The 27,892-nt window shown below is 42.2% G+C and overlaps 1 protein-coding gene and 1 long non-coding RNA gene across 3 annotated transcripts in view; one reads left to right on the top strand and one right to left on the bottom strand.

Moving 5' to 3' along the window:
* The window catches only part of LOC140076727 (uncharacterized), a 187,559-nt gene that overhangs the window by 21,267 nt on the left and 138,400 nt on the right, over positions 1-27,892 (bottom strand). The gene's annotated exons all lie outside the window — the stretch shown is intronic.
* Positions 1-27,892, top strand: part of NR6A1 (nuclear receptor subfamily 6 group A member 1) — a 171,713-nt gene that overhangs the window by 125,854 nt on the left and 17,967 nt on the right. Inside the window, exons 1-4 of one of the 2 annotated variants that reach the window (XM_072123386.1) lie at positions 3,478-3,609; positions 18,416-18,646; positions 27,082-27,137; positions 27,694-27,851. In XM_072123386.1, the coding sequence (XP_071979487.1) occupies positions 3,594-3,609; positions 18,416-18,646; positions 27,082-27,137; positions 27,694-27,851 (461 nt within the window). In that variant the 5' untranslated portion in view covers positions 3,478-3,593. Of the gene's footprint in view, positions 1-3,477; positions 3,610-18,415; positions 18,647-27,081; positions 27,138-27,693; positions 27,852-27,892 lie in introns of those variants that run through there. The other variant, XM_072123385.1, reaches the window with a different exon arrangement.

The raw sequence follows: 27,892 nt of genomic DNA, 5'->3' as shown, positions 1-27,892 counted from the left end.
CCCTCCTAAATGGAAGCGACTCTCTGATCAATGTAGTCTGACCAACTATTTCCTTGCAGAACTCCGATCCAGGGACATTTTTTCATGGCATTATTTTTGTAAATTTTTTTTTTACGTCCTGAGGAATCTCTGGTAGCTGATTGTGTGAGGACACACCCTAACAGAGTGTCTCCTTAATCACAGAGTTGGCTTCCAGAGTTGGGAACCCACATTTATGGTGGCTAGAAGGCTGTAGGGCAGGTTTTGCCTTTCTGAGACATCTGTTTGAGAGAATATTCCAATGACAATTAGGACATTTCTTGATGGATTATATGGTATTAGTTTAGTTGTTACTACTAGAAATGGCTAAATATTTTTTACCACATTAAAAGGGGACATCAATGTTTATACAGTGGTTGTAGAGAGAAGTGCCCTTGAATATAACTTAAAGGTCTGGTTTAAGTCTTGCATACATTTCTGCAAGGACAAGTCATCCTCCCAGTGTACAGGAGATCTGAGCTTGCTGGATGCAGGTCAGCTGTAGACCCATCATATAGTGAACTCTGAGGTCATGTGGACAAACATCACCAAACACTTAACATGTATCACATGAACAAAAATAGGATCTGCTCTGGGAACCCACCTGACCCCTTCACTCTATTTGTATACAGACAGCTGCGTGCAGCTCCAAGGCACAGGGTTCACATAGAATTACACTGTATGCTACAATCATCGAGAATTAGCTACTTGTATGTACTACTGATATTGTTCTTTTATGTATAGTTGTGTCGGACCAGCCCACCAGAAAATCGGAGGGTCCTCCGGTGGGCCAAGGCTCTAACCCAGAAAACTTTTAGAGACCAAGTACCCAACTGCAACCCAAACCCACTTCTTTATTGCAAAGGTCCAATGCAGCAATTCAGACAGTAACTTATCGCAATCTTCTTGCTCCTCGTTGTACCACAGCTTTTAACGTTACTGAGGAAACCAATATTGTTGACAGAAGGAAGGAAAATTCGGATTGCCTTTGGAGCTTCCCTTGACAACCGAGAACAGGAGCTCCAATGATAATCTGACCCTGTCCACACCTTCTCTCCCTGCAGTCTTAGGTAGACCCGAATGCTTCACTTTAAAATAACGCTCAGCCTGTTATGTCCTGGCCTAAGGAGGATCACTTAATCTCCTGTCTGGTGGATTCTTTCCTGGGGCAACAGCTCTGAGTGCCACCTCTGGCACCCGTGCCATAAGTTGGCCACCACTGCTCTAACTCAATACTGGTTCTTAGAGGTACAGCAGAAGAAAGGCTACTATGGTCTATTTTCTCAGGATTGTTGGAGCGTGTAATTTTTATTTGGTGAGCTCAAGGAACCCCACTCCATCACTGGTGGTGAGGTTAGTAGGCCTCTTATGAAGTTTGCCCTAGCCTATATGTGTGTGCTGGTTTCCTGGGTTTAGAATGCAAACTTCACTGAGGGAAGGGACTCGTGATAATATGTGTATGAACCCTTCCTAGTTCTCCAGGGGATCTGTGGTCCAGAATTTTTTGTATTTCTTGGGGGAGCAGGTCCTGGTTGAACCTGGATGTTAGGAACCTAGATCTTTATTATGGTAACTTTTGCTTAGGATCGATCATTCATATGATGGGGGTCCTGCCTCTTTGTACCCACTAATCAGATGCCTCAAGGGTATTCATTGCGCAAGCATATCTCTCTTTACTGACTGTGCCTCAGATTAGTAGAAAGCCATATACAGGGTGACTATTGGTGGACATCATCACCGCAGCTCCTTTAATCAGCTTATTATAGGGATGCTATATATGTGATATTGTTTACTTATCTTCTGCATAAATGCCTATGCTAGATAACTTTGAAATAGCGCCACTCTCGTCCGTGGTCGATCCCCGGCACTGCAGCCTAGTCACCATTACTTTTCCAAAGGCTGAGTACAAGATTCTAGATTGTGAGAACTCATAGGCAGGGTCTTCCTTCCACTTGTGCCAGTTTAGTGTATTTTTGTGTCTTTCATACTAATATGTTGTTACATGTAATGTATGTGGACCCCTAAATGAATGTATCACACCATGGATGAATGGGGTACTATGGATAATAATAATCAAATTGCCTGTGTCGGGAATAAAAACAACTCAGATTTTATTATTTATAGAAAAAAAAACTAAAAAATATATGAAATGATCACAACTTTTGGCAACATCCACCATCTTCCTATAGTTGCATACGATATGTGGGACTATGGCAGCCTCTTGACTCTTGAAGTTCATGTTGAATCAGTATGGGGTGCTAGGAAGGCTGTGAGATGGACTTGAAGGTGTTAACGTCATGCGCCTCTCGATGCAAACAGTAAATGTACAAACACACAACAATTGGCTCATCTGCATAATGGCTATTTGTTATAGATACGCAAATTCCTGTCCTTCTTGTTTGGGCACAATAGGACTTTACATTAAAGAGACCCATTTGCATAGCTTAGTCTATGAAAGGGGATTTGTGTTACCTTGCGTTATATAAGGGACAGGTTATCTGCTGTACCCATATTGCACCATCATTACTTCACTGGTTGTCGATTCTCCCAAATTTGGAATAAGATATTTTAGCGGTGGGGTGTAAAAGCATTGGGTGCCAGTCCAGTGGGCTTGGATTTTTATATATGTTGATCATGACCTGGTAAACTTTTGACATGGGGATATTTATTATTGTTGTAGAGAAACCCTCTTGATCTGTAGATCTGGAGACCCCTCCTCAGCCCCCAGCAGAGTCCTTTCCATGTAAATGCCAAAAGCTCCTTATCTCTGAGCTCCCAGCTCATCAGCATAAGCGCCCAATCTGGCCATGTGCTGAGCATAATGCGCCCTCCTTGGAAGTGTGTAATGATGGGCATCTAGTGGCCTCCGAGCCGGGCATTTCCGGGATTGTGTGAAGATTTACTCATTATGGAAGGTAACATTGTAACCGGCCGGTGAATCCAAAGGGGGGGGGGGGTGCTCATACCTCACTTCCTGCACATTTCTGTAGGTTAATTAATAAGAGACGGTAACGATCATGTCCAGTAAGCTTTTATGTTAATGAGGTTTCCAAAAGTCCAAATTCCATTCCTTTTGTATCCGATACAATTCTGTATCGCGGAGATATTTCATTTTGTTGCAGAATCTAATCTTGACTTTTTATGTCACGAATAAGCAAATCATACTGTAAGTGTGTAACAAAAGGACAGGGCATCCCCCCATACCCCCTTTATCTGGCATCATGTTTGTTTATTTATTTCTAAGGGTGCAATTTAGGATCTCGACCATGAACTGCAGTAATATAGAGAGAATAAGGGTGATCAGTTCCACTTAGATAACCCCAGGGTAATAAACCCCCCACCCCCCCCTCCTCCTCTTCCCTCCCCAGGCCAGAACTGACCTTAGGGCTTGAACTGTGTAGTCACATGACCAGCTCGTAAAGTGACCTGTGAGAGAGGAAGGGTCCCTGTCCCTCCCAGCCCTCAGAGTAGAATAGGCATTTCAAGCAACAGGAGAGGTCCCCATCATGCTGCTGTGTGCATGGTGACATGCCCAGCTCCATGGCTGCACATCAGCTCACCCGCACAGGCATGAGATGGATACATGGGAAGGTAAGTACTGCCGGCCATCCGCTCACATCATGTCTGCTGGGATTAAGCTGGTAGCATTGTCCTTATCCTCAGGAACACAGGCAGATATCTGTAGTGGGGATATGTGCTTGATATGGAGACATCTGTTTCTTGCATTTTTTTAGATTTGATTGTATTTGACATGATGTATAAATATGTTACTGATAACGATATGCTTATATTATCTAATCATGTTTTCTAAAAAAAAAAAAAAAAAAACTGGATTTTTCATAGATATTACATTACGTGTATAAATATGTGAGTATTGTCCTGGTTGTTGCGTGTAGATTTCTGTTGCTTTTTGGAGTCTCCATTATACTGTAACAATATACAATGTGTGACACACACTACCTACAGCAGTAATGAGATCCATGCAGTGCTGGGAGGGCAGGCCCAGCGCACCAGAGGAACTCTTTCAGTTTCGCAACTGGGAAAGGAAGTTTCGTAAACTTGAGGCTTGTTAGCTCAGGAGAGGCAGGAATGCATTGTCCCTTTTCTACAGAGGACGATGCAATTGTATTATACCATAGAGCAAAAATCTGTCTGTGCACCTTGTATCTCTCATATCTATCTTTTGCATCTATTTATCTCTCTTATCTATCTAATTATCTATCGATCACTTCTATCTCTCATATCTATTGCATCTTTCTATCCCATCTATCAATCACATTTATCTATTTATCAATCGCATCTATTTATTTCATATCTATCTCTCATATCTCTCCTATCTATCTATCTCTCCTATCTATCTATCTCTCCTATCTATCTATCTCTCCTATCTATCTATCTCTCCTATCTATCTATCTCTCCTATCTATCTATCTCTCCTATCTATCTATCTCTCCTATCTATCTATCTCTCCTATCTATCTATCTCTCCTATCTATCTATCTCTCCTATCTATCTATCTCTCCTATCTATCTATCTCTCCTATCTATCTATCTCTCCTATCTATCTATCTCTCCTATCTATCTATCTCTCCTATCTATCTATCTCTCCTATCTATCTATCTCTCCTATCTATCTATCTCTCCTATCTATCTATCTCTCCTATCTATCTATCTCTCCTATCTATCTATCTCTCCTATCTATCTATCTCTCCTATCTATCTATCTCTCCTATCTATCTATCTCTCCTATCTATCTATCTCTCCTATCTATCTATCTCTCCTATCTATCTATCTCTCCTATCTATCTATCTCTCCTATCTATCTATCTCTCCTATCTATCTATCTCTCCTATCTATCTATCTCTCCTATCTATCTCTCATATCTATCTATCTATCTATCTATCTATCTATCACATCTATTTATTAATCTCTATCTCTATGTAGGTCTCTTAACGACCTTATATCTGTTGCATCTATTTATATATATCTTTTTATCTGTCATATATATCTATTTTGTAACCTACCGTCTATCTAGTAATTACTATTTATCTGTCTATATCATACACTTTCATCTCATTTTTATAATTCAATTCACTTCTATACCATTAACTTTTGCATTGTCATTGGCTCACAGATCTATTACGTTCTATATTTAGACCTATGACTAGTCAGCATCCTATTTGCATATCTCAGGCTTGGCTCGCGTTGGTCGGTTATTCTCCCTTAGGCACATGAAGAACACATAGATGTGTATATAGAATTGGAGCCTGGCTCTGATAGTGGTTATAATGTGATACCTTATACATCGGGGGTGGGTGGGGTGGGGGGTGCCCTGACGTCACATTAGTTTGCGACAGCTGGGCCAGGGTGTCACAGGATTAACGACAGACAGCTGTGAATGAGAGCTGTCTCTGATGAGAGGTTTATGTTTGGACAATACCTCTGGTGGTATATATACATATCTATATACTGTATATTAATACAGAATCTATGTGCTGCTGATTTATGTCACATGTTAGTCCCAGTAATATTGTGTGTGATGCATACTATAATACCAGGTTCTTGAGCGATTGCCCGTAAGCGATGTGTCTAACCCTGGATCCACTGTATGAAAGTATTGAAGTGGCCACCACTTGACATGACTGGACCTGGGGATTCAGATATGACCTATATACATGAAATAAAGCACTTATAGCACATGGTCATTATAGTTCACCTAAGGCCAGTAAGTGCCCCATAAAATGGCCATTTAGCTAAAACAGACGTCTGACTGTACTATTAGCCTAAATGATGTATTTGGGAAGGGGCTAATCTTGGCTAAGCTGGTCTAAGGCGTGCTATTATTATTGGCTATCATCCCCTGAAATATTGAGCCATGAGAGGCTCCAGAGTAGACTGCAAAACAGGCCCAAAAATCCAAGCCCTCCCATATATCGCCCACCCCCAATATCGTGTAAGGGCCTATTGCTTTTATCTAGTCATATACAAATATATATATATATATATATGTATATGCCGTTCTCCGTAAGACCTAGGATGAGGCCATAGCCAATCTTTGTCAATGGATAATTCCAATGTTTTTATGAGACTATCTATTCATCTACAGTCATGTTAAAGGGCATTGTCCAGTTTTAGGGTTGGTATCTCCCACCAGCTTGATGATGGACACCTCTGCATATTTGGCCATTATGATGTAAGCCGTCAGCTGGAATGTCTCAGGTTGTCATTATTTGCCCGATGACTCTCTAATCCCCACGACATTGTATTATGTTTGTATACAGGCTTATCCCTGCGGAGCTTCTGTATCCAGCTGAATTCTGCATTTCCTTTGTTACTACACTGTACCCTAATCCCAAAATACAGAGGATATCCTGGGTTAGGCCTTTCAACGCAAGGAATGTGGGAGACCAGCGATCAGCATATCCCAACTTTTTTTGGAATTAAAAAAAAAACTAAATTAGTTTCCACACGGCCGACCTCACCTGATGGCTTTATCTGGCAAGGAGGGGTCAGCCCACTGCCAAATACAGCAAGGCAGCAAAATCCAGTCTTTCAGCACTGTCCAGGAAGTCCCCAGCGCTGGGGGTGGGTGGGTGGCTTCACAATGTGTGTCTGTTGGGGGGAGGTGGATTTCAGCATCTGTAAGGGATCAATAAGTGACAAGACCCCTTCAGCCCTTTGTGTTTACCTTTTAATTGAGTGTAATCATTTTCCAGGGTTACAAGCAGAAGGGTCAGAAATCTGACTGGTCTTACTGTAACAAACCCACCCGTACTGGCAGAGATCCAATCCTGCAGGAATTCCTTGAGAATAATTGTCACCAAAATTGTCTAAAAAAAATCTCAAAATACAGTAGAAACATGTAATTTTTTGGAAGATGTGGAAAGTAGTAGCCTAGTAGTAGTTATTTATCATCTTCAGGGTCCAAAAAAATCACTGTGAAGATTGTGAGATGATCAAGCATGATACATAAGATCCTATTACTTTGGCTCTGTTAACCTTACCCGGAGGTCAATGATCAACCAAAATGCAAACCTTCTGTCTCCTATGTGTAATGATTAAATATTATTACTATCGGTCTCATAGTCCATACCAGCAACGGCAATGATGATTCTGCCATCTTACTGGCACAATTAGACGATCAAGATCACATTGGCGCCTATTACAGCTTCAGATGCAGATAATCGTGGTCTAGCGTTGCCTTAAACCCACCAGATAAAATGATTCTGAGACACTACCCTAAATCAACACCTAAAAAAAGTTTAATCTTTCCAAGTTTGGTTGTTTTTGGGTGGACCTATGGTGCTCATTCTTGTGTTCAATACTGGGCCCAGAGGATGGTCTGGTACTCTTGTGGACTAGTCCAACCGTGGATGGAGAACTCGTAAAACTTCACCCAGCATTCCTCTCAGTCTTGAACTCCCTGCACATGAATGCTGGGCCTGTGTCATAGACATGCGAGGTTCACTTATGTGCCAGTGACCTTACAAGAGACTCCTAGACTCTACCATGGGCAGCAATAGGATTCTATAATAGCAGCTCGGGCAATCGGCTCATACTCAGGGCTGTGGAAACTATGTATATGAGCCCATTGAGATGGAAAAGGCCGAGGTGCTAATGGATGAGAAAATAGATATGTGTACAATGATGTTTTATAATCTGTAGGCATGGAATGGACTTTTCTAAAATAGTGATATGTCTATGTCCAAAGATACATTCAGAAGGTACCCTGGACTCCAAATACAAGTGGTCCCCAACTTGCCCTACTTGCATTAGCGGCCTAGTTACAGACTGACCTCTCTGGGGAAATCTCTTGATGTTACTTACGTCCTAAGCTGCAATGATCAGCTGTAAGGTGTCTGATAATAATTCTTGTTTCCATGACAGCACAAAATTTTGAAACTCCAATTGTCACTGGGACCAAACTAACTGTACTGTGTCCAGAAATGTCCAATTCTTCAGGTTCTAGCTTTTTTTTTTTTGGTTTCCTATTCATGTTAATGAAGTGTCCTGTTGTAAGGCATGGTTGGTCCTAAGATGGTTTTTAATTGCCTAATCACCTTCATAATTAGAGCACATTATACACATGCATGTTCACGTCTGCTCCCCCATACCCATGCATGTTCACGTCTGCTCCTCCATACCCATGCATGTTCACGTCTGCTCCTCCATACCCATGCATGTTCACGTCTGCTCCTCCATACCCATGCATGTTCACGTCTGCTCCTCCATACCCATGCATGTTCACGTCTGCTCCTCCATACCCATGCATGTTCACGTCTGCTCCTCCATACCCATGCATGTTCACGTCTGCACCCCCATACCCATGCATGTTCACGTCTGCACCCCCATACCCGTGCATGTTCACGTCTGCTCCTCCATACACGTGCATGTTCACGTCTGCTCCTCCATACACGTGCATGTTCACGTCTGCTCCTCCATACACGTGCATGTTCACGTCTGCTCCTCCATACACGTGCATGTTCACGTCTGCTCCTCCATACACGTGCATGTTCACGTCTGCTCCTCCATACACGTGCATGTTCACGTCTGCTCCTCCATACACGTGCATGTTCACGTCTGCTCCTCCATACACGTGCATGTTCACGTCTGCTCCTCCATACACGTGCATGTTCACGTCTGCTCCTCCATACACGTGCATGTTCACGTCTGCTCCTCCATACACGTGCATGTTCACGTCTGCTCCTCCATACACGTGCATGTTCACGTCTGCTCCTCCATACACGTGCATGTTCACGTCTGCTCCTCCATACACGTGCATGTTCACGTCTGCTCCTCCATACACGTGCATGTTCACGTCTGCTCCTCCATACACGTGCATGTTCACGTCTGCTCCTCCATACACGTGCATGTTCACGTCTGCTCCTCCATACACGTGCATGTTCACGTCTGCTCCTCCATACACGTGCATGTTCACGTCTGCTCCTCCATACACGTGCATGTTCACGTCTGCTCCTCCATACACGTGCATGTTCACGTCTGCTCCTCCATACACGTGCATGTTCACGTCTGCTCCTCCATACACGTGCATGTTCACGTCTGCTCCTCCATACACGTGCATGTTCACGTCTGCTCCTCCATACACGTGCATGTTCACGTCTGCTCCTCCATACACGTGCATGTTCACGTCTGCTCCTCCATACACGTGCATGTTCACGTCTGCTCCTCCATACACGTGCATGTTCACGTCTGCTCCTCCATACACGTGCATGTTCACGTCTGCTCCTCCATACACGTGCATGTTCACGTCTGCTCCTCCATACACGTGCATGTTCACGTCTGCTCCTCCATACACGTGCATGTTCACGTCTGCTCCTCCATACACGTGCATGTTCACGTCTGCTCCTCCATACACGTGCATGTTCACGTCTGCTCCTCCATACACGTGCATGTTCACGTCTGCTCCTCCATACACGTGCATGTTCACGTCTGCTCCTCCATACACGTGCATGTTCACGTCTGCTCCTCCATACACGTGCATGTTCACGTCTGCTCCTCCATACACGTGCATGTTCACGTCTGCTCCTCCATACACGTGCATGTTCACGTCTGCTCCTCCATACACAAGCACATTCACTTCATTTGAGTTTTATAATTTTCTTGATTTCTAGCATTATATGGTAAATTAGGATTAAAGACATGATCTTAATGTTTCCATGCAATCTAGATGTCCGTGATAGAATAATTTCTCTACTATCTTAGCGATATGTCTTCTATCAATGAGATAAATATCCATGTAAATTGAGAAATTATTGTCTTGCTCTTGTCACTAAAAACAGTAGTTCCTGTTGCTAATATTTGTTCACCAATTTCACCACTTTTCAAAAAAAACAAAAAAACTCTATATTATTTGAGTTCCTTCTCTCATCTCAACACTAAAGCAGGGACCTTGAAATCTCTATCAAGCGTTATCTTTCTGCCCTCCAAAAAAATGTGTATTATCTCTGTAAGCTTGGCCTTATCTTACTATTCAAAGCTTGTTTGGGGGGTTTATTTAACTCCATGAAGCCTGTGTTTGGTTGCTGTTACTGTAATTACTTTTATCTGTTGTGTGTTTTTGTTCCACCATAGAACCTTAAGCCTTCTGGCCATTGATGGATAGTATTGAGCTGCTGTGGTATGTCCAATCTTTGGAAGACATTGAGTTTGAAAAATATTTTTTTTTCTCGATACTGGCTCCCCATATCCCTTATCTAAAGCCACAAACTAATATAAGATTTTTTTTTTTGATCTTGAACTTTTGGATCCTTCATATTGAGGACTGTGTTTTTTGATCATGGATACCGGGACTTGATGACATTATTTTTAGAGACTGAAGCCCCGGCTATCAAAATCTTTGAAGAATGTGTATTTTATGCTGGTGATGTCACTACAAAACATATATATTGTATGAGAACATGGAAGGAACCCCACCGTGACCTTTGAAACAATGCCCCCTTTAATGTGAGAAGGGGGGAGGCTTTACAGGGCAGAAGCCATAAAATTCTACAGGGTTCAAGATGAGGTTGAGCTGTAAGCTTTGTCATTTTCACACACTGCATCTATGTTTGCTTTAGCACTTGTGCTGCAATGATGTTGGCCGGCAGAGGTTGCACCAAAGATAAACTCCAGCTTGTGGTCACCACATGTTGTTGTTGTCCTTCATGGGCTTCCCACCTTAAACTATTTAGCAACACTACAGTATAATGTAAAATATCCAAAATTCTAAGGCTGGAATATAATTTTAGTATTCCATCAACTTTATTAGCCAACCCTTGTTGACCTTCAAGATGGTTTGTTGGCTCTTGGAGACCAAGATGAGACCTGTAGGACACCCACGCAAACATAACTATAAAGTTGGCCTAGTACATCAAGTGGTTTGGAAATTGCCCCATGAAAATTTGCTGGACGATTAATATATCTATAGTTTTCAATTTTTTGTTTTTCGCCTTGCTGCTCACAAAAGAGGATTTTCTTTAAAATTCCAACAAATGGGCAAACACTTGTTCAATGAGTGATCGGCCAAATTATAAGACACCATTGTGTGAACCAATGTGTGAAATTTGGTCTGATCCAAGAAAATTTAGGAAGACATTGAGTCCTTCTTGGAAACTGTATATTTTTGTAGTGTGGAAAAAAAATCTTGTAATAATAGAAGCTTTTACCGGTGTTACAGCCAGGACCAGACACAGGTCATTGTGTAAGGACCATGAGAGATGAGCTCATACAGTATTTGGCCAGATTGAGATGGGGTTCAGGAATATTAATCCATCTATAGCTTCAGAATATAAATCCTAATCCACTAGTTATTCTAACTGAGCTCATGTTTTTGGTGAGTGATTTCTAGATTATGGTTCATATGCACCATTGTGTCCTAAATGTTTCATACACTACAATGACATTGCCCAGGTCTATATATATATATATGTATGTAAATAGCAGTTGTAGTAGTATGACCCTTGGCCTGTTGATTGATGTGACTTTTTGACATTGCCCATGATGTAGTGTCTTTGTGTGCAGAGTCTAATGTAAAATATCACTATAGCAGCTTTGTTAGTATGGACCATAAGGGAGAGTACAGTGACTGTGATGGACTGTGGGTGGTCTTGAAGCCTGCCTGCTGTTTCATTATGTGTCTGACCTTCTCGATGAAATTCCTTAAAAATGCTCATTTATACCCAACCCCCCCCCCCCAATTTTTTCATTGAATGATGTGATGATGATCTATTCATGATCATCATCCACCAGCCTTTGTCACCACAGTTACCATCAAAACCACATACTGAAATCTATCCTTACCCGTAATGGAAGTCATAGGTTTACATTTCCTTTGGATATGGAAGAACAGCCTCAAATATCAAGGTTAAAGGGACTGGTTTGCATATTAAAGCATGGGGAGCATAGAGAGGTCAATGGTAATGTTGCCTTCACTCCACCCAATACTTTGCAGTATAACACAAGGAGTCCCCATTAATATGCAAAGGAAGCAGAGAGCATAGGGTCATGAAATCAATAGGGCCTTGGGAGCCCTTAATAGGGTCATCTGGAATTCCTACAGGGCCTTGTAAAAATCCTGAGATTCTTATGCTCCAGTTTTTATCCAGAGCTACAAAGTTCAGCTGCCAGGAATGGTAAAGTCTCTGACATATAGTAATTCTCAGTGGAATATGTGATTCTACTACCACGGTGGTGTGAAATGGGCAGAATTATGAATATTTATGTGAAATTGGACCATTAGTTGCATCGTAAATTACCACTAGCACATCGACTAAAAAATTATTATTCCTAAGAGGTAAATTTGGGATATTTGAAACAAGATATATGAAAGGATATGATAGAGAGGTGGTCTTTTGAAGTGGCGTACCAGTGATCTATTTGGATATTTATGAGCATAAGTTCTTTGGTCTGAGTAAACTTATGAAGACCCGATCTCGCCCCTGGTTATATTCAAACCAGGAGTCAATAGATCCAATCAGTGATCCTTGTTACCGTTTCCGATCCTCCATTCCTAAGCTTGTGCAGCTCGGGCCTATTTCGGGCAAATTATTGTACCCAACGCCTCCACAATATAACAATGCATAAAACTGTACCAGGTGTCAGACTGGTCCACCAGAGGATCCTCCGGTGGGCCCAGGTTGTAGCCCAATGCTTGAACCTCCTAGTAGAAGACAACCTAATACTAGAGTCTAGAAAGGTTGATAGATGAACCCAAGGATCTCCAGTCCGACACTGACTATACCATTTCCGTGTCATTCCTCCAAAATATATGAATAAGAGTGTGTTTCTACGCCCCTTGGACAACGAAAAATATCAACATCCAGCTGTCAATTTAGTCATCAGAAATAACAAGGGAATCCGTGTATGCGTGGGTTTCCTCTGGGTCCTCCAATTTCCTCCCACACTCCAAAACATACTGGTAGGTTGATTAGATTGTGAGCCCCTTTGGGGACTGATTTGGCAAGTTCTGTGCAGCGCTGCGTAATCTGTGTGCGCTATATAAATAAAGAATTATTATTATTGTTAAGGGAATGACACATAGTTATAAGAAATTATGCTTGTTGGTTTATAAAGTAAAGGTATTTACTGTTCCAGATAAGTCCGGGAGGGGACTTACAATTTTACCGTTTTGATTTTAAAAAATGTAGTATCTTGCATAAGACAGTAATAATTACTCGGAAACACGGTACAATCTTTTGTATCAGAAGAGGCTTTGATGTGTAAAGCTGCTGACTGCAAGAGGATAAGGATCTGCAACACAACGCAGTACAATGAGCTGCGGTTTGGAAGGTTATATCGGCAACTGCTTGTACTTGGCCCATTCTCAACCAAGCTGTTTAAGGATTCCCTGTTCTCCCATGTTTTTTACTGTTGCATGTAAATGCTTGATGCAATAGTTGCACATGGAAGAAATAAGATACAGGAAGACCCTAGAAGGTGGAAGCCATCAAGAACTTGGCCTATTCTATAATATGAGCTTATTTTTGGAACATGTATGGGCTCCCTTGCTCCATATATTCTAGGCCTTCCTGACTTCTATTCAATGTACTAAATATATTCCCGGCTACAAGAAACTGCATGTGTTATTCTTTTAGTCACTCACTCTGGTTGTCCAGAATTTTTTTTAAATGTACTAAAAACATCACCTGTTCAATCCTTTGGTGGTCCCCCTTGGTATCTGGTTACTGCAGTAATGAAATGCTATATAAAAGCACATGACATCTGCAGCCAATCACTGGCCTCTGCATGTTCGGTACAAGACAACCAAGGCCAGTGACTGGTCAAATGTGCATATACTGCATGTTACCGCTGCTAAGAAGTAGACAAAGAATCGGTCACACTGGAGCTTGGAGGGTTCTGTAACATTTTATGGTTTGGAGTATAACCAACAATCATGTCTTAAGACTCGTAGACTTAAGGCTTGTAGATTGGAGACAGTGGCGTGCCATGGGAAGGTTAATCCCATCCCTATATTTTATCTTATAAAGCATTGCAAAAGATTAGAAAATTCATAGCTACAAAGCAAAAGGAGCAGGAATGGAGGATTGTTCTAAGTCAGTTGTTCAAACAGATCAACAGAGTTGTCTCTTGGATCTGTTAGAGGAGCATTCCTCTTCTGACGACTGCCAGCCCTCAACAACCTCCCCGAGAGGCCGTAAATAATGTGCTTATAATTGACATCAACAACCCAAGACTGACCTAGCCTTCACATATACACTATACCCAAAGGGTCATTATACTGTATGCACAGCTCACCAGCCAAAATATTCACACCCCCTCACTAGTATTTCACGTGTGGGAGGTCTACTCTGTATATATGGTGCTTCCAGACAAGACCAATCAAAATATTTTACATCTGGTGGTTTAGAAATTAGGCAGCGACTGCTATGGCTACTGCTATAGGGGTCGTGAGAAATTTTTTTAAGGGTTCCTTGTTGTTTGTTTCAATAAACCCACGCCGTGTGCATAACAGATTTACCGGACCGAACCTAGGACTACTGAACTGAATTCAGCATGTCTGTAAAGCTCAGCAATTCTAGGCTCAATCCTAAAATTCGGTCCGCACACAAAGCCCAATCGGCAATTTCTTGATCCAGCAATATTACATGAGCAGCGTTTATGGGATTTAGGCTAGATCTGTACAGGGTAACATTTTGAGTCTAGACTATATAGTGACCAACCTTGTGGATAGTTCTGGGACATATTGGTTGCATTGCTTCCAAAATTTCCTTGGACATCCCAATAGCATAAGTTCACAGTAGTTTTTAGTTTTACATTTTGAGACAACATTTTTTAATAATGGTTTTCTGCAACATCTCGCACGGTAGGAACAATTTTGTACCTCAATGAGTGTAAATAACAGAGTATAATTTGGGTAAGAAGCCAAACTGAAGGTTTTTCCGTTCCATTCAGGAATTTGTCCAGGGTTCAGGAAGCTCCAGTGTCGTGCAGTGACCTCGGGTTGCCATTTAGGCTTTATGGTGACCAGGTTGTGCTGATCTGTACAGTAAGATTGAATAGATCTGCCCCTGGAATGTCAGGCTATTGATCCCCCACCATTGTCCGCGCCCTGCTCCTCCCTTCATATAAATAGCTCACAGTGACAGGTTTGTGACATTTCTTGGTCTTGAAAGGAATTCCTGAAATCCTGAAACCCACAGCTTCTTTTTCTACTTTTTAGGTAAAATATAAATGGAGAAATAGTGAAGACACTAAAGACGTCATACAACTGATGGATAGAATTATTGGACAATATGTGGAGTCTAATATGAATACTTGTTTTTACATCTTAAAATACATCTAAAGTACTCAAACATGATTTATAGGTCTTGGACAATATTATACAGATCAACTTTAAGTAAGAAATACAATCAGAAAATGAACCATTAAGCCATTGCGGTGGATTTGTACTTGTACCTATTTACAGATTCTGTAGAACTTTTAGACTGTTTGACAGTATTATACAAGTTCTGAATGTCACTTTTTGTTTAACAGTTAATAAGACTCATCACAAGATGACCCTATCTCTATAAGTACATTGCAGGACAGTACACTATATGGAGGAGTGTCTACAGGTTGTACCTCACGGTGCACCAGCCAAAAATGTGGCTACATATACCATTCATCAGTATCTGTGTGTGTGTATATATATTATAATATAATGTAAGAATAGTCATAGTGGCGCATCTCGCCTGGATACATATGTATGGGAGTAAATCAATACATATTCGTTTTGTTTTGAAGCTAATAAATGACTGTATCATCCGGGGAACCCCCGGGAGTCATTAGACTGGATGAAGGGGGGATATTACATTGTTTGCTCAGCGCAAATACACCAATTGCCAAATTATTCTACATATTACGTCTTCTATATATGAATTTATATATCAAGTGAAGCAAACAACATACATTTATGTAAATGACTATTACTAATAGATATCACTGACCTCTGACTGCTGTAGTTAAGCTTAGCCTGGCACTATTATATTCAATGCACCCATTCTGCCAGTCCGTTTTACCAACTAGCGAATTGATAAATGAGAATTATAATTGCCCAATTAACTGACGGTGATACTGCCCTTTGTGAACAGGACCTATAGCTGACACCCGTACGCATCTTATTATCATGGTATATACTTTCTATAAATATAGCTATATAGATAGAGAATCTTCGTTAAGTTTCTCTTTATATCAGAGGGAATTACTAAGTTCCGGATCAGTCATAGGATGAACCAACAGCACCAATAGACCCCTGTAAATTATAATGGGGTCCATCAGGTTTCATCATTTTGTCCTTGGTGGAAAAATACTACAAGAGATCTCGGATAATGTTGATCATTCCCTTTTCTCCTGCTCTAGGATACATACGTACAATGATATCGGCCACTCTTCACACTGCTATGGGTTCAGTTCTCCTGTAATATCCTAATTAGAGTGAAAAAAAGGCAGGTTAACCCCCTAGTTCCCGGCAGAGATGTGCACATCCTTTGAGAGGAAGGGGTTAAAGTGGTTTCATGCCGCCTTTTATCGTTTGTCAGATAGAAGAGAAAATGTAAATCGAATGTCCGCCAGCGAGAGGAGCTGTCATGTGAGATTTGGGATCGTCTGATGGTAACTTTCCCACTGCGACAGAATTGGGCTGCCGACTCTGTGAGCACAATCCTACATGGCGTGCCGTCATTTTCAGGGACGGAGATGTCAGAGGAAGAGAGGAAACTGCCAGGATGATGACTGGAGCATTCTACTTCGTTAACCTAGATGTATCCTCATTATCTTGGATCTGCGTTTAATCTTAAATCATGCTTCACATTGCAAGTCACTTAGAATAAGTCTCCTTAATGTATCTCCGCGCCTTATCTCCGTGTAGGGTTTATCTGGAAAAAACCTCCAGATTGGGGGGAATTCTGTGAATCCTGCTTCAGACAACCTATGTACGACTGTTGTATCGGATCTTATGGACCGTTCCCTAGGCCGGTTATACCCTATATAGTCAGATTTATATAGACGAGCATGGCCACAAAGCTCATCAGAAGACCCCAAGATTCAAGATTTAAATACACCCTAAGATTTCGTCACACAACAATTAGACACCCTTATAGGGCTGATACCGGAGAACAATAGACATGATGGAGAGAAGACAACCGCTGTATAAGGACCATAATAATGGACTAGTCTATACACATGTCGAAATCCAAGTGCTAGATCCATATCTACCCCAACATGTGCTGTTGGAGAGAGCAGGTGGGCCCCCATAATATAATGGTGGTAGCCCCTGGACCCATTGGCCACCCAAACCAGCCACCAAATCCTACACTGTTAAGGGCCTTTACCCATGAAATCCTAATACACTGGGTCCTGCACATATGTACACAAGAGCCATTTCAGGACCTTTTGAAGGTCCTCCAAAGGTAGAAAGGATGCATCCTCCATTCCCCAAGAAGCTTGATTCTGAATTCCAGACATGGAGGGGCTATAATATTTATACAGACCAGTGCCCATGACCGTCTTAATCCGCCCCTGGCCTCCACACACATTAGATGTGCATCAGTGGCTTTGGCCAACCATCTAATGTCTAAAGATGTCTAGCAGTGGCTAATGTCGCCCTAAAACAGAAAGAACCCCCCCCCCCCCCATGCCTGATTTATTGCCCAGGAGAGTCAGGACTCCCTTGCTCACATTAGATCCAGCGTAATATGTGGGCATCCTAATTAATATTGTTGAAGATGGAAGACACACACAGGGCCTAATATGAACATGTTCTGTGTTCAAATAAGAAGTATTTTTTATGTATAATAAATTAATCTTGGATCCTTGCGATGCGCCCTCCGGAGGGACATCGGGATCATTAGGCCACGTTACCATGTCTGTCTGTGCCCGGCTCTAGGCATCTGTGCCCTTGTCTCAACTAATTATTGTGTTTTCTGGCTTCTCCTGCGCTCGTCGTGGGCTGGAGGATGGCGGTATTATAGTAGAGATGCTTACTAGTAATTGTATCCTGTGCTCATTAATCCACGACATCGGGAGTATTACAAATCACTTGCCGTATATTGTCCGTCTGTAGATAATCAATATGAAGACAGTAACGAGCACCGCTTAAAGGGCTTGTCCATGTGGACATACGATACCAGTGGATCTTCTTGAATTCTGCAGAAGGCTGTATCACGGTTATACCATTATACACCTCACTCTAGAAATCCGGTAAACATGGCCGCTTTTATGAAAGAAAATAGCGCCACATCTGCCCACGGGTTGTATTGCATCTGTTTTCATAAAAAGATGTGGTGCTAGACACATGGACCAGTGCGTTTCTGGATGAAGTCCGCGATGTTGTCGGTTACCGTGTACTGTAAGGCCTAATAGATCTATTACTTCTTCCTGACTGTAACCGTTTCCCTCTTTTCCGTAGATGACCGCGTTGACCAGAGAGCGTGCCTTATCTGTGGGGATCGTGCCACAGGCCTGCACTATGGCATCATTTCCTGCGAGGGCTGTAAAGGATTCTTTAAGCGCAGTATCTGCAATAAGAGAGTCTACCGCTGCAGCCGGGACAAGAACTGCGTCATGTCGCGCAAGCAGAGGAACCGTTGCCAGTATTGTCGCCTCCTCAAGTGCCTCCAAATGGGGATGAACAAGAAAGGTAATTACCTACAGGGGTGGCCCTATGGTATAATGAATGAAATGTAATAGTAGATATCATGTGGAAGAAGTCAACCAAATGCAGCGCCACGCCTGTCTTCAGTTTGTATGTGGTATTGCAGCTCTGACTTAGATACAATAGATGCAATACCTCATGTAACCTGTAGAAATATCTGGTGCTGGTTTCACAGCCATATTATGCTGGTTTCATATGGCATTCATGTCGGATTAGTGGGTGTCTGAGGAACAGAAGCACAAGGATATCTGGCAGTGACTTGTATGCAGGGCAACCATCAGGGGGGTATAGTGTGACTGTGTTCAGGGGGCCCTAAGGGGGAGAAGGGGCCCTATGTCACAAGAAACCCTCCTTCCTTTCTGTGTTCAGGTAACTTACTGTGTACACAGAGGTGGATGATCCTTCAGTGGGGGACCCACAAAATTTGCCAGTCAGGGGCCCCGAACTTCCTAGTGGCAGTTCTGCTTGTATGTATGTGAACCTGATTGGTGCAACTTGTGTTTCATAATATCAAAACTTGCCCTTATTGCGTCTCAAATGATTGGCAAACAGTGGGACCACCTGGCGTCCTACAGAACCGGACTCTCAAAACTCTATATATTTAAAGGGGTTGTCTAGGACTTGAAAAACATGGCTCTTCTGTTCAAAAACCGCAGCACATCTGACCATAGGCAATCCGTGGTATTGCAGCTAAGCTCCATTTACTTCAATACAGATTAGCTGTAATGCCAGCATGAACCATGGTCAGGGGTGGTGCTGTTTTTGGAAGCAACCAGCCATGTTTTCAACCTATGGACAACTCATTAATGCAATTTCAGTCCAGTACAACCTTACCACAGATCAACCAGAAGGATGTACAATCTGGCTTCTGTCACTCCATGTCAATGAGTAATTTTCCATTGCCACCAATTAAATTCCAGCTCTTTAGAGGCTCTACAGTGAACTGGTTGGGTGCTATTGGGTACTGCCACCCTTGGGTCAGCTTGAGTTTGGTGAATGAGCTTTGATAGTGGAGACCAACCAGATGATTTGAGGTTTGGGACCATGCGCTCCTAATTCTAGTGTTACCTGGTCTCCACCTAGTGGTCAGTAGATAGAAGTACAGAATGATGTGAGGCCTTTGTAACATATAGAAAGATACTTTAAAGGGGATGTCTAGAATGTGGACTATATTTCCAACTCCTGGAACTAGTTTTAAATAAAATAAAGAATGAATCTACAGTTATGTGTTCCCCTGGGATTCCTGGGTAACCAGGTCACCTGATAAAACCATGATAACCAATATGTCCACTTATTGGCTGCAGCGGACACATGTCCTTTATATCTAAACCGAGAACGGGAGACGCCATCAGTTGTGCTGCATCCCTGGTGGGAAAAGACAATTTCATAAAGATGACACTTTTCATGTGAATGATGTTGTTATCACATTCCGTTTTTAGGAAATTTTAACCCAATTTTTTTCCCTTTTTCCTCTCTTAATGGATCTCGTTCTAGCTCCTTCATGTAAAACCCCAGGCAGTTCATAAATATTTTATCTGGAAGCCGCCTCCATGTTACATCTCTGCAATCTGCTAGGAGATTTCTTCATATGACATATTACACTTATGTACAACCTGGTGCCTAAAGATACTGCGCTGTACATGTCATATATGGAACCATGGAGCAGAAGGGATTCATTGCCTTGTGATTTAACCAGTTAAACAAATTTTGATACATTTGTGAAGTCTTCCCTGCTTACCTATACAAAAAAAATCTCTTCTCTGAAAATTACCAGAGAAGAGTCATATTTTGCTTGAGATGAGTCAAGTTTAAAGACCTCCTGGGCAGTGTCACTTCAGACACTTCTATCTTTGGTTCTATAGTACCTAGAAAAATACTTTTGGTCTCCTGTCAGGCAAATATGACCCATCCCACCTCATTTTCATGTGATGAGTCAATTTTAATGGTTGCAGGGGTAGTGTCACTTCAGAAGCCCGTATTTTCTGTTCTATAGTAACTAGAAAATTGTTTTTTTGGTAATATTATAGATAAGGATCTAATTTTTAAGCTCATTTCATGCTCATGGCTTTGTGAGATACAGAAACAAAGATACAGGCATCTAAATACATAGTTGGAAATTGAAGCTGCAGAAAAACATCCATTTTTTTTAACTACCTTTATGTCCAGTTCTGTAGCGCACAGAACAATAAGCCTGATGGGGTCTGAAAGAGGAGATCCTAATCTTTAATATGGCAAAAAGCCTGTTTCTAAGTGCTAGGGTCGGGGAAGTAAGTACTGTTTATTAAGGCCTCCATGTAGGTGTGTGGAGTCTTATAGCCATGGATGATCCACTAGGGGGATTCTGGGAAAATATGCAACGTTTTCCAGTATGGGATAAAGAAAACCTCTAAGTACTAGAGAACAGATAGGGTTGTCTGCAGTGACACTACCCCTGCAACCACTAAAACTGACTCATCTTAAGTGAAAATAGGATGAGAAGAGTCATATTTCACTGACTTTACGGGAGAATTTTTTTTTTTTTAAGGAATCTTGTGAGATTTCAAATTAAAGAGGGAGGGGTTAAAATTGGTGACAGTATTTCAATAATTTGGTGGTATAGGTAAATATACTAGAAGGCCCCCATTATACAAGCAGATAATGGATATAACACAATGGAGAATAAAGGCTCACATGGGGGGGAATACGCAGAGTTCTAGTGACACCTGGAAAGTTTTGGGAAAGTTTTCAGTCAAGACAAAGATAAGGGGGTCGAGATTAGGAGATGGTATCAGCCTGAGAAGGCCAGTTCAGACTCATTGAGTAACACAATAGGCATTCACGTGCTTTCCTTACCTATTTTATCTGGATAAAAGCCTTTACATAAACAGCCCTGGCCTTGGGCCTTTGACTCCTGGACATTGACTGCCGGAGAGGTAATTAATACCTATGGTGAGGCTCCGCCTAGAGGAGCTCCATTATAGGCACTATAGATAATATTGGATCAATCTTAATGACTTAACCCTTTATTATATATTGAGTTGTCCCCTCCTATCCATCCCCACCACTGCCGACCAAGGTTGTGGGAATTGAAGAGCATCAAGTAGAAGTCTAGCAGATGACGTATATAGGGATTTTCTATAGGTCCAGAAGGTCTATAGGTTCTGTGGCTTGTTCTAGTAACAAAAGACAAGCTTAAACAGATCCAACTTGCTGCAACTTTGTGGCGAGAGCCTCTGAAGTAGACAATGACTCTGTTACTGTTTGCAATCACAACCCCTGAGCCCTCCAGGGCAAGGCTAGAGATAAACAGGGATCAGATAGCAGAGGGTCTGCCCACCAGAAGGACCTGCTTGGACATACTCTGCTTGTGCCTAATCACAGGGCTCCGGCTTGTTAATGGTTAATTAGGATCACAGCCTTATCTTTCCTTTTGTCTCTGTCGGAATTCCAATAACAATGTAATCAACAATCATGTCACTTAAAGGGGTTGTCCAGTTTTCAAAATCCATTCTCAAACATACTGTAACTGATTGATCATTTAATATTGCGTGATCCCCACACTCCAGAGCAGCCACAAAAATAATCTCACAATTCGGAGTGCAAAATGTAATGCTCTAAGTCTCCTGCGGGGGAACTGTTTGAGAATAGACCTGTAGAAAGATGATCATAGAGATTCTATAGATGGGTGGCTGGCTGGGGGTGCATGTCTCTTTTAGGAGGTTGTAAGTCCACCTTATTTGAGCTATGTTGACCATCATGTGACCCTTTACCCAGCCCTATAGATATTGACATACACTCACCGGCCACTTTATTAGGTACACCATGCTAGTAACGGGTTGGACCCCCTTTTGCCTTCAGAACTGCCTCAATTCTTCGTGGCATAGATACAACAAGGTGCTGGAAGCTCCTCAGAGATTTTGGTCCATATTGACATGATGGCATCACACAGTTGCCGCAGATTTGTCGGCTGCACATCCATGATGCGAATCTCCCGTTCCACCACATCCCAAAGATGTTCTATTGGATTGAGATCTGGTGACTGTGGAGGCCATTTGAGTACAGTGAACTCATTGTCATGTTCAAGAAACCAGTCTGAGATGATTCCAGCTTTATGACATGGCGCATTATCCTGCTGAAAGTAGCCATCAGATGTTGGGTACATTGTGGTCATAAAGGGATGGACATGGTCAGCAACAATACTCAGGTAGGCTGTGGCGTTGCAACGATGCTCAATTGGTACCAAGGGGCCCAAAGAGTGCCAAGAAAATATTCCCCACACCATGACACCACCACCACCAGCCTGAACCGTTGATACAAGGCAGGATGGATCCATGCTTTCATGTTGTTGACGCCAAATTCTGACCCTACCATCCGAATGTCGCAGCAGAAATCGAGACTCATCAGACCAGGCAACGTTTTTCCAATCTTCTACTGTCCAATTTCGATGAGCTTGTGCAAATTGTAGCCTCAGTTTCCTGTTCTTAGCTGAAAGGAGTGGCACCCGGTGTGGTCTTCTGCTGCTGTAGCCCATCTGCCTCAAAGTTTGACGTACTGTGCGTTCAGAGATGCTCTTCTGCCTACCTTGGTAGTCACGGGTGGAGATTTGAGTCACTGTTGCCTTTCTATCAGCTCGAACCAGTCTGCCCATTTTCCTCTGGCATCAACAAGGCATTTCCGCCCACAGAACTGCTGCTCACTGGATGTTTTTCCTTTTTCGGACCATTCTCTGTAAACCCTAGAGATGGTTGTGCGTGAAAATCCCAGTAGATCAGCAGTTTCTGAAATACTCAGACCAGCCCTTCTGGCACCAACAACCATGCCACGTTCAAAGGCACTCAAATCACCTTTCTTCCCCATACTGATGCTCGGTTTGAACTGCAGGAGATTGTCTTGACCATGTCTACATGCCTAAATGCACTGAGTTGCCGCCATGTGATTGGCTGATTAGAAATTAAGTGTTAACGAGCAGTTGGACAGGTGTACCTAATAAAGTGGCCGGTGAGTGTATATTATGCTCTTCACCCCTCCCCTCTCAATTGAAAGACGAACGGCCGTGCCACAAATCTGCCCAAATATAGGACATGTTCTATACTTATTGGCCCAATTAAGGTTCGGCCGGAAATACGGTCAAGTAAACGGATGACCGTATTTTAAACTGAAAACCATGATTGCACAATGTTGCGGTATGGCTAGCGGCCATGTAGCCGAAGTTTAGAATTCTGCATCATCTATTTTCTTTTAACTCTTCTTTGTGCTGTCGGAATTGTTATGGTTTTTCTTTTGGTTAATATTTATGAAAAATGAAACATTAAAAGGGTCCATAGGTCGTCTTAAAGTATCTTCTGCCTTTAACCCCTTAAGGACGCAGGGTTTTTCGGCTCATTTCTCACTCTCCACCTTCAAAAATCCATAACTTTTTCATTTTTACGTGTACAGACCTGTGTGAGGGCTTATTTTGTGCGTAACAAATTTTACTTTCCCGTAATGTTATTTATTTTAACATGCCGTGTACTGCGAAGCTGAAAAAAAATTCCAAATGTTCTTGTGGGCTCAGTTTTTACGACTTTGACTGTGCGCTCCAAATAACACCTCAGCTTTATTCTATGGTTCGGTGCGATCGCGGTGATACAAAATTTATATAGGTTTTATTGTGTTTTAATACAAAAAAAAATTTTTCGCCATCTTCTGAAGTTAACTTTTTCATACTTTGGCGCACAGAGCTGTGTGAGGTGTCATTTTAAGCCGATGTTTCCATTGCTACCATTTTGAGGTCTGTGCGACATTTTGATAATTTTTTATTCCATTTTTTATGTGATGTAAAAAGGTGTAAAAGTCGCATTTCGGACATTTGGGCACCATTTCCCGTCTCGGAGGTCACCACCGGCCGTAACCGTTTTTATATTTTGATGGATCGGGCATTTTGGGACGCGGCGATACCTAATGTGTCTGTGATTTTTACTGTTTATTATGTTTTACATCAGTTCTAGCGAAAGGGGGGTGATTTGAGTTTTTAATATTTTATTAATTTTTTTTACTTTTTTAAACTTTTTTCTTTTTTTTCACTATTTCTTAGACCCTTTAGGGTACATTAACCCTAGATGGTCAGATCGCTCCTACCATATACTGCAATACTTCTGTATTGCAATATATGGCATTTTTGCAGCTCATTCATTACAATGAAGACCCGAGGCTACCATGGCAACCGATCGCTGCCCCCCGATGACGTTCGGGGCCATGGTGATTGGAATAAAGATGGCGGCGGGGTTTTTAGCGGTGGGGGTTTGCTGCAATATGCAACAACCCCCACCCTTGTATGAAGAGGACTCAGCCCGTGAGCCCTCTTCATACATTCCATGTACCTCTGCGCCGTAGAGCTACGGCGCAGAGCGTTAAGGGGTTAAAGAACATCTACCATCAGGGTCAAGGATTGTAAACTACATGCTGGCGTGTGCCCCCTCTGGCAAGATCCATTATTATTTTAGCTTCTTATGCTCTTCTTTTTACAAAAAAAATAGTGCAATTATGCAAAAGTGTCTGAGGGGCTCTGGACCCCATAGATGTCAATGTAGCCCTGAGCCCCTCAGGCTCATTTGCATAATCTGTAAAGCCTTTTTTTTTTTTTTTTTGTAAAAACAAGGACATAAAAAGCTAAAAGAAAAGAAGATCCTGACAGAGGGAGAACACAGCAGTATGTTAGTGTACTTGTTTTACAATCCTTTATCCTGGTGGTAGATTTCCTTTAAAAATTCCTGTTGTAAAATACATTAATGTAAAAACTTGTTCCTGAATTTCTGGGTATTAAAATTGCCATTTTTTTTTTTTATTAAATGCTAATTGTTACTTTATATGCGTCGATCCACTGTGCCACTGTCTGCTCCAGTGTGGGACTGGCCCTGCAGAACACCAATGGATCCTCCTGTGGGCCCAGGCTCTAACATGTTATTGGACCCCATAGATACAGCAGTAATTTGTCAGCTAGTAGAGTATATTTCAGGATAAATTGTGAGGGGTGGGCATACAGAAAAATTTTATCAGATTGGCCCCAGGAGCCGCTGTCCGACATGGTCAATTTTCCAAAATTCTGACAAATCAGACTGTTATAAACCCACTACTCTCATCATGTCCTGAGATGCTGAAAGTAGTAGTTTTACAAAAGTTACAGATTGATGATCAAGTGATTTGATATGGTTATTAGGTTTGGGTGCATTTCCCCTTGTAGTCGGTGCCGGTGTCCTCCCGCATGGCCATTTGGGGCTCCTCTAACACTAACATTTCTCATCTTAATGACTTTCCACTCTCCGTGTTTTCCTAAGACTCATTATCTTGGGTGTTCTTAGAAGCCAGGCGTTGGCCTCTGTTGTTTTTCTATTAGGAAAGTGTGAGGTTGGGATTTAGTAGGGGGCGGCATGAATTGGTCCCACTGTTAATGTATCCAAATTCTCCCCAATTCACTGTATTCAAGGTCAAAAGGCAGGAAGAGGAGTGACAGAAGCGACACAGAAATTTATGGAGGAGACATATTGTGCTTTGAAATGCGGACACCTTGAACAAGTGTTGGGGGGGGGGGGTTTGTAGGCTGAGGTCAGCCCTTGAGGTTGTCGGTGTAGGACAGGTCGTAATATGCGGGGACAAGTACAGGAACTTCATCATTGCTTCTATATGTGTTTTGATACAACATATATACTCTATATACATAACCCGCTCCGGATGACCCTATAGGTAGGTCCCCCAATGATAAACTGATCTCAAGGTGTCCTGCTGCCGTGTCCCGTATAGAGAAAATCTATCATCTCTTTCAGAACACTAACCTAAAATGCAGTTTTTCCATGACTTTCATATTGATAGGTCATCATTAGGAAATTAGTAGGGTTATTTCCTCGCACCTCCAGCGATCTGCCGATCATAGGGGCTGCAGCAGCAATGAAAGCAGCTCCATCAAGTGGCCTGGAATGGTACTGCAATGATCTCCCATTATATATAATAAACAAGGTCTCTTGTAGAAACCTTCACTGTTCTCCCCAGGGTGTATGGAGTAGTCAGGCAGGATAGTTTATCGCTGAGCAAACTTTCCTATTTTATGTGGATCAGTGAATGTTGTACCTGGCTGCGGGTTAGGTTGGCGCTATACAAATTTCAGACAATTAGTATTATGACGCTTTGGTAGTATAAAGAGGTTATTGAATGACAATATTCTAGATTCTGTTCTATCTCTGCTATTATTCATCTGTAGTATTAAAACACAGCTAAGCAGCGCCCCCTTGTGGACATGATGTGCACATACAGCTTCTTCATACTCACCATTTACTATACTGAAGCAATGTAACTAGCTTTACCATTCCAAAAATTCTACAAAATTCTGCAATATTGAATCGCATGTGAATTATGTACATTTATCAATCTGTCTGAGATTTTAATTGCATTTACTTATTTCCATATTGCAGCAATTCGAGAAGATGGGATGCCTGGTGGAAGAAACAAGAGCATTGGTCCTGTGCAGGTAAGGAGGAAAAAACAAAGTATTATTCATTATTTTCTAACATGGTGCAAAAATTTATCTTAAAGGAAATCTACCACCGGGATGAAAGACTGTATGCAAATGAGCCTGAGGGGCTCCTGGCTCCATTAACACCTATGGAGCCTGGAGCCCCTCAGGCTCATTTGCATACAGTCCTTCATCCTGGTGGTAAATGCCCTTTTAAGGGGTAGTTTAAGTATCCACAAAATAGGGATAGGGTTCTAATCACTAGAGGTGCTGCTGTTTGGACCCCATCGATCACCAGAAAGTTGTCAATGCAGGACTGATAGCGGAGTGCAGTGATCAGGCTGTGCCATAGTAGTGAGCAGAGTTGTGCATGGCTGAGCTGCAATAGCAGGCACATTCCTACGTATGGCGCTGTGCCTACATAAACAGCTCATAGTGATCGAGGTCTGCACCCCCTTTGTTCTGCTGATCATTGGGGGTCCCCTTTCTGTTATTCATTAGCATAGACTATTGGCAGTGACACACAATTGATTATACATGGACACATTACTAATATTTTCTCTTCCGTCAGATTTCGGATGAAGAGATTGAAAGAATAATGTCCGGCCAAGAGTTTGAGGAAGAAGCCAACACGTCGTGGAGTAACAATGGAGACAGTGACCACAGCTCGGTGGGTAATGGAGTATCTGAGAGCAACCAGCCTTCCCCTGTCTCCACACTCTCCTCCAGGTAACATGGACCGTATAGATCACTGACCTATAGATAGTTTG

The sequence above is a fragment of the Engystomops pustulosus genome, chromosome 9, assembly GCF_040894005.1.
Source record: "Engystomops pustulosus chromosome 9, aEngPut4.maternal, whole genome shotgun sequence".
Lineage (NCBI taxonomy): Eukaryota > Metazoa > Chordata > Amphibia > Anura > Leptodactylidae > Engystomops > Engystomops pustulosus.
The sequence above is the reverse complement of the archived record's forward strand: the minus strand, read 5'-3'. Positions and strand labels throughout refer to the sequence as shown.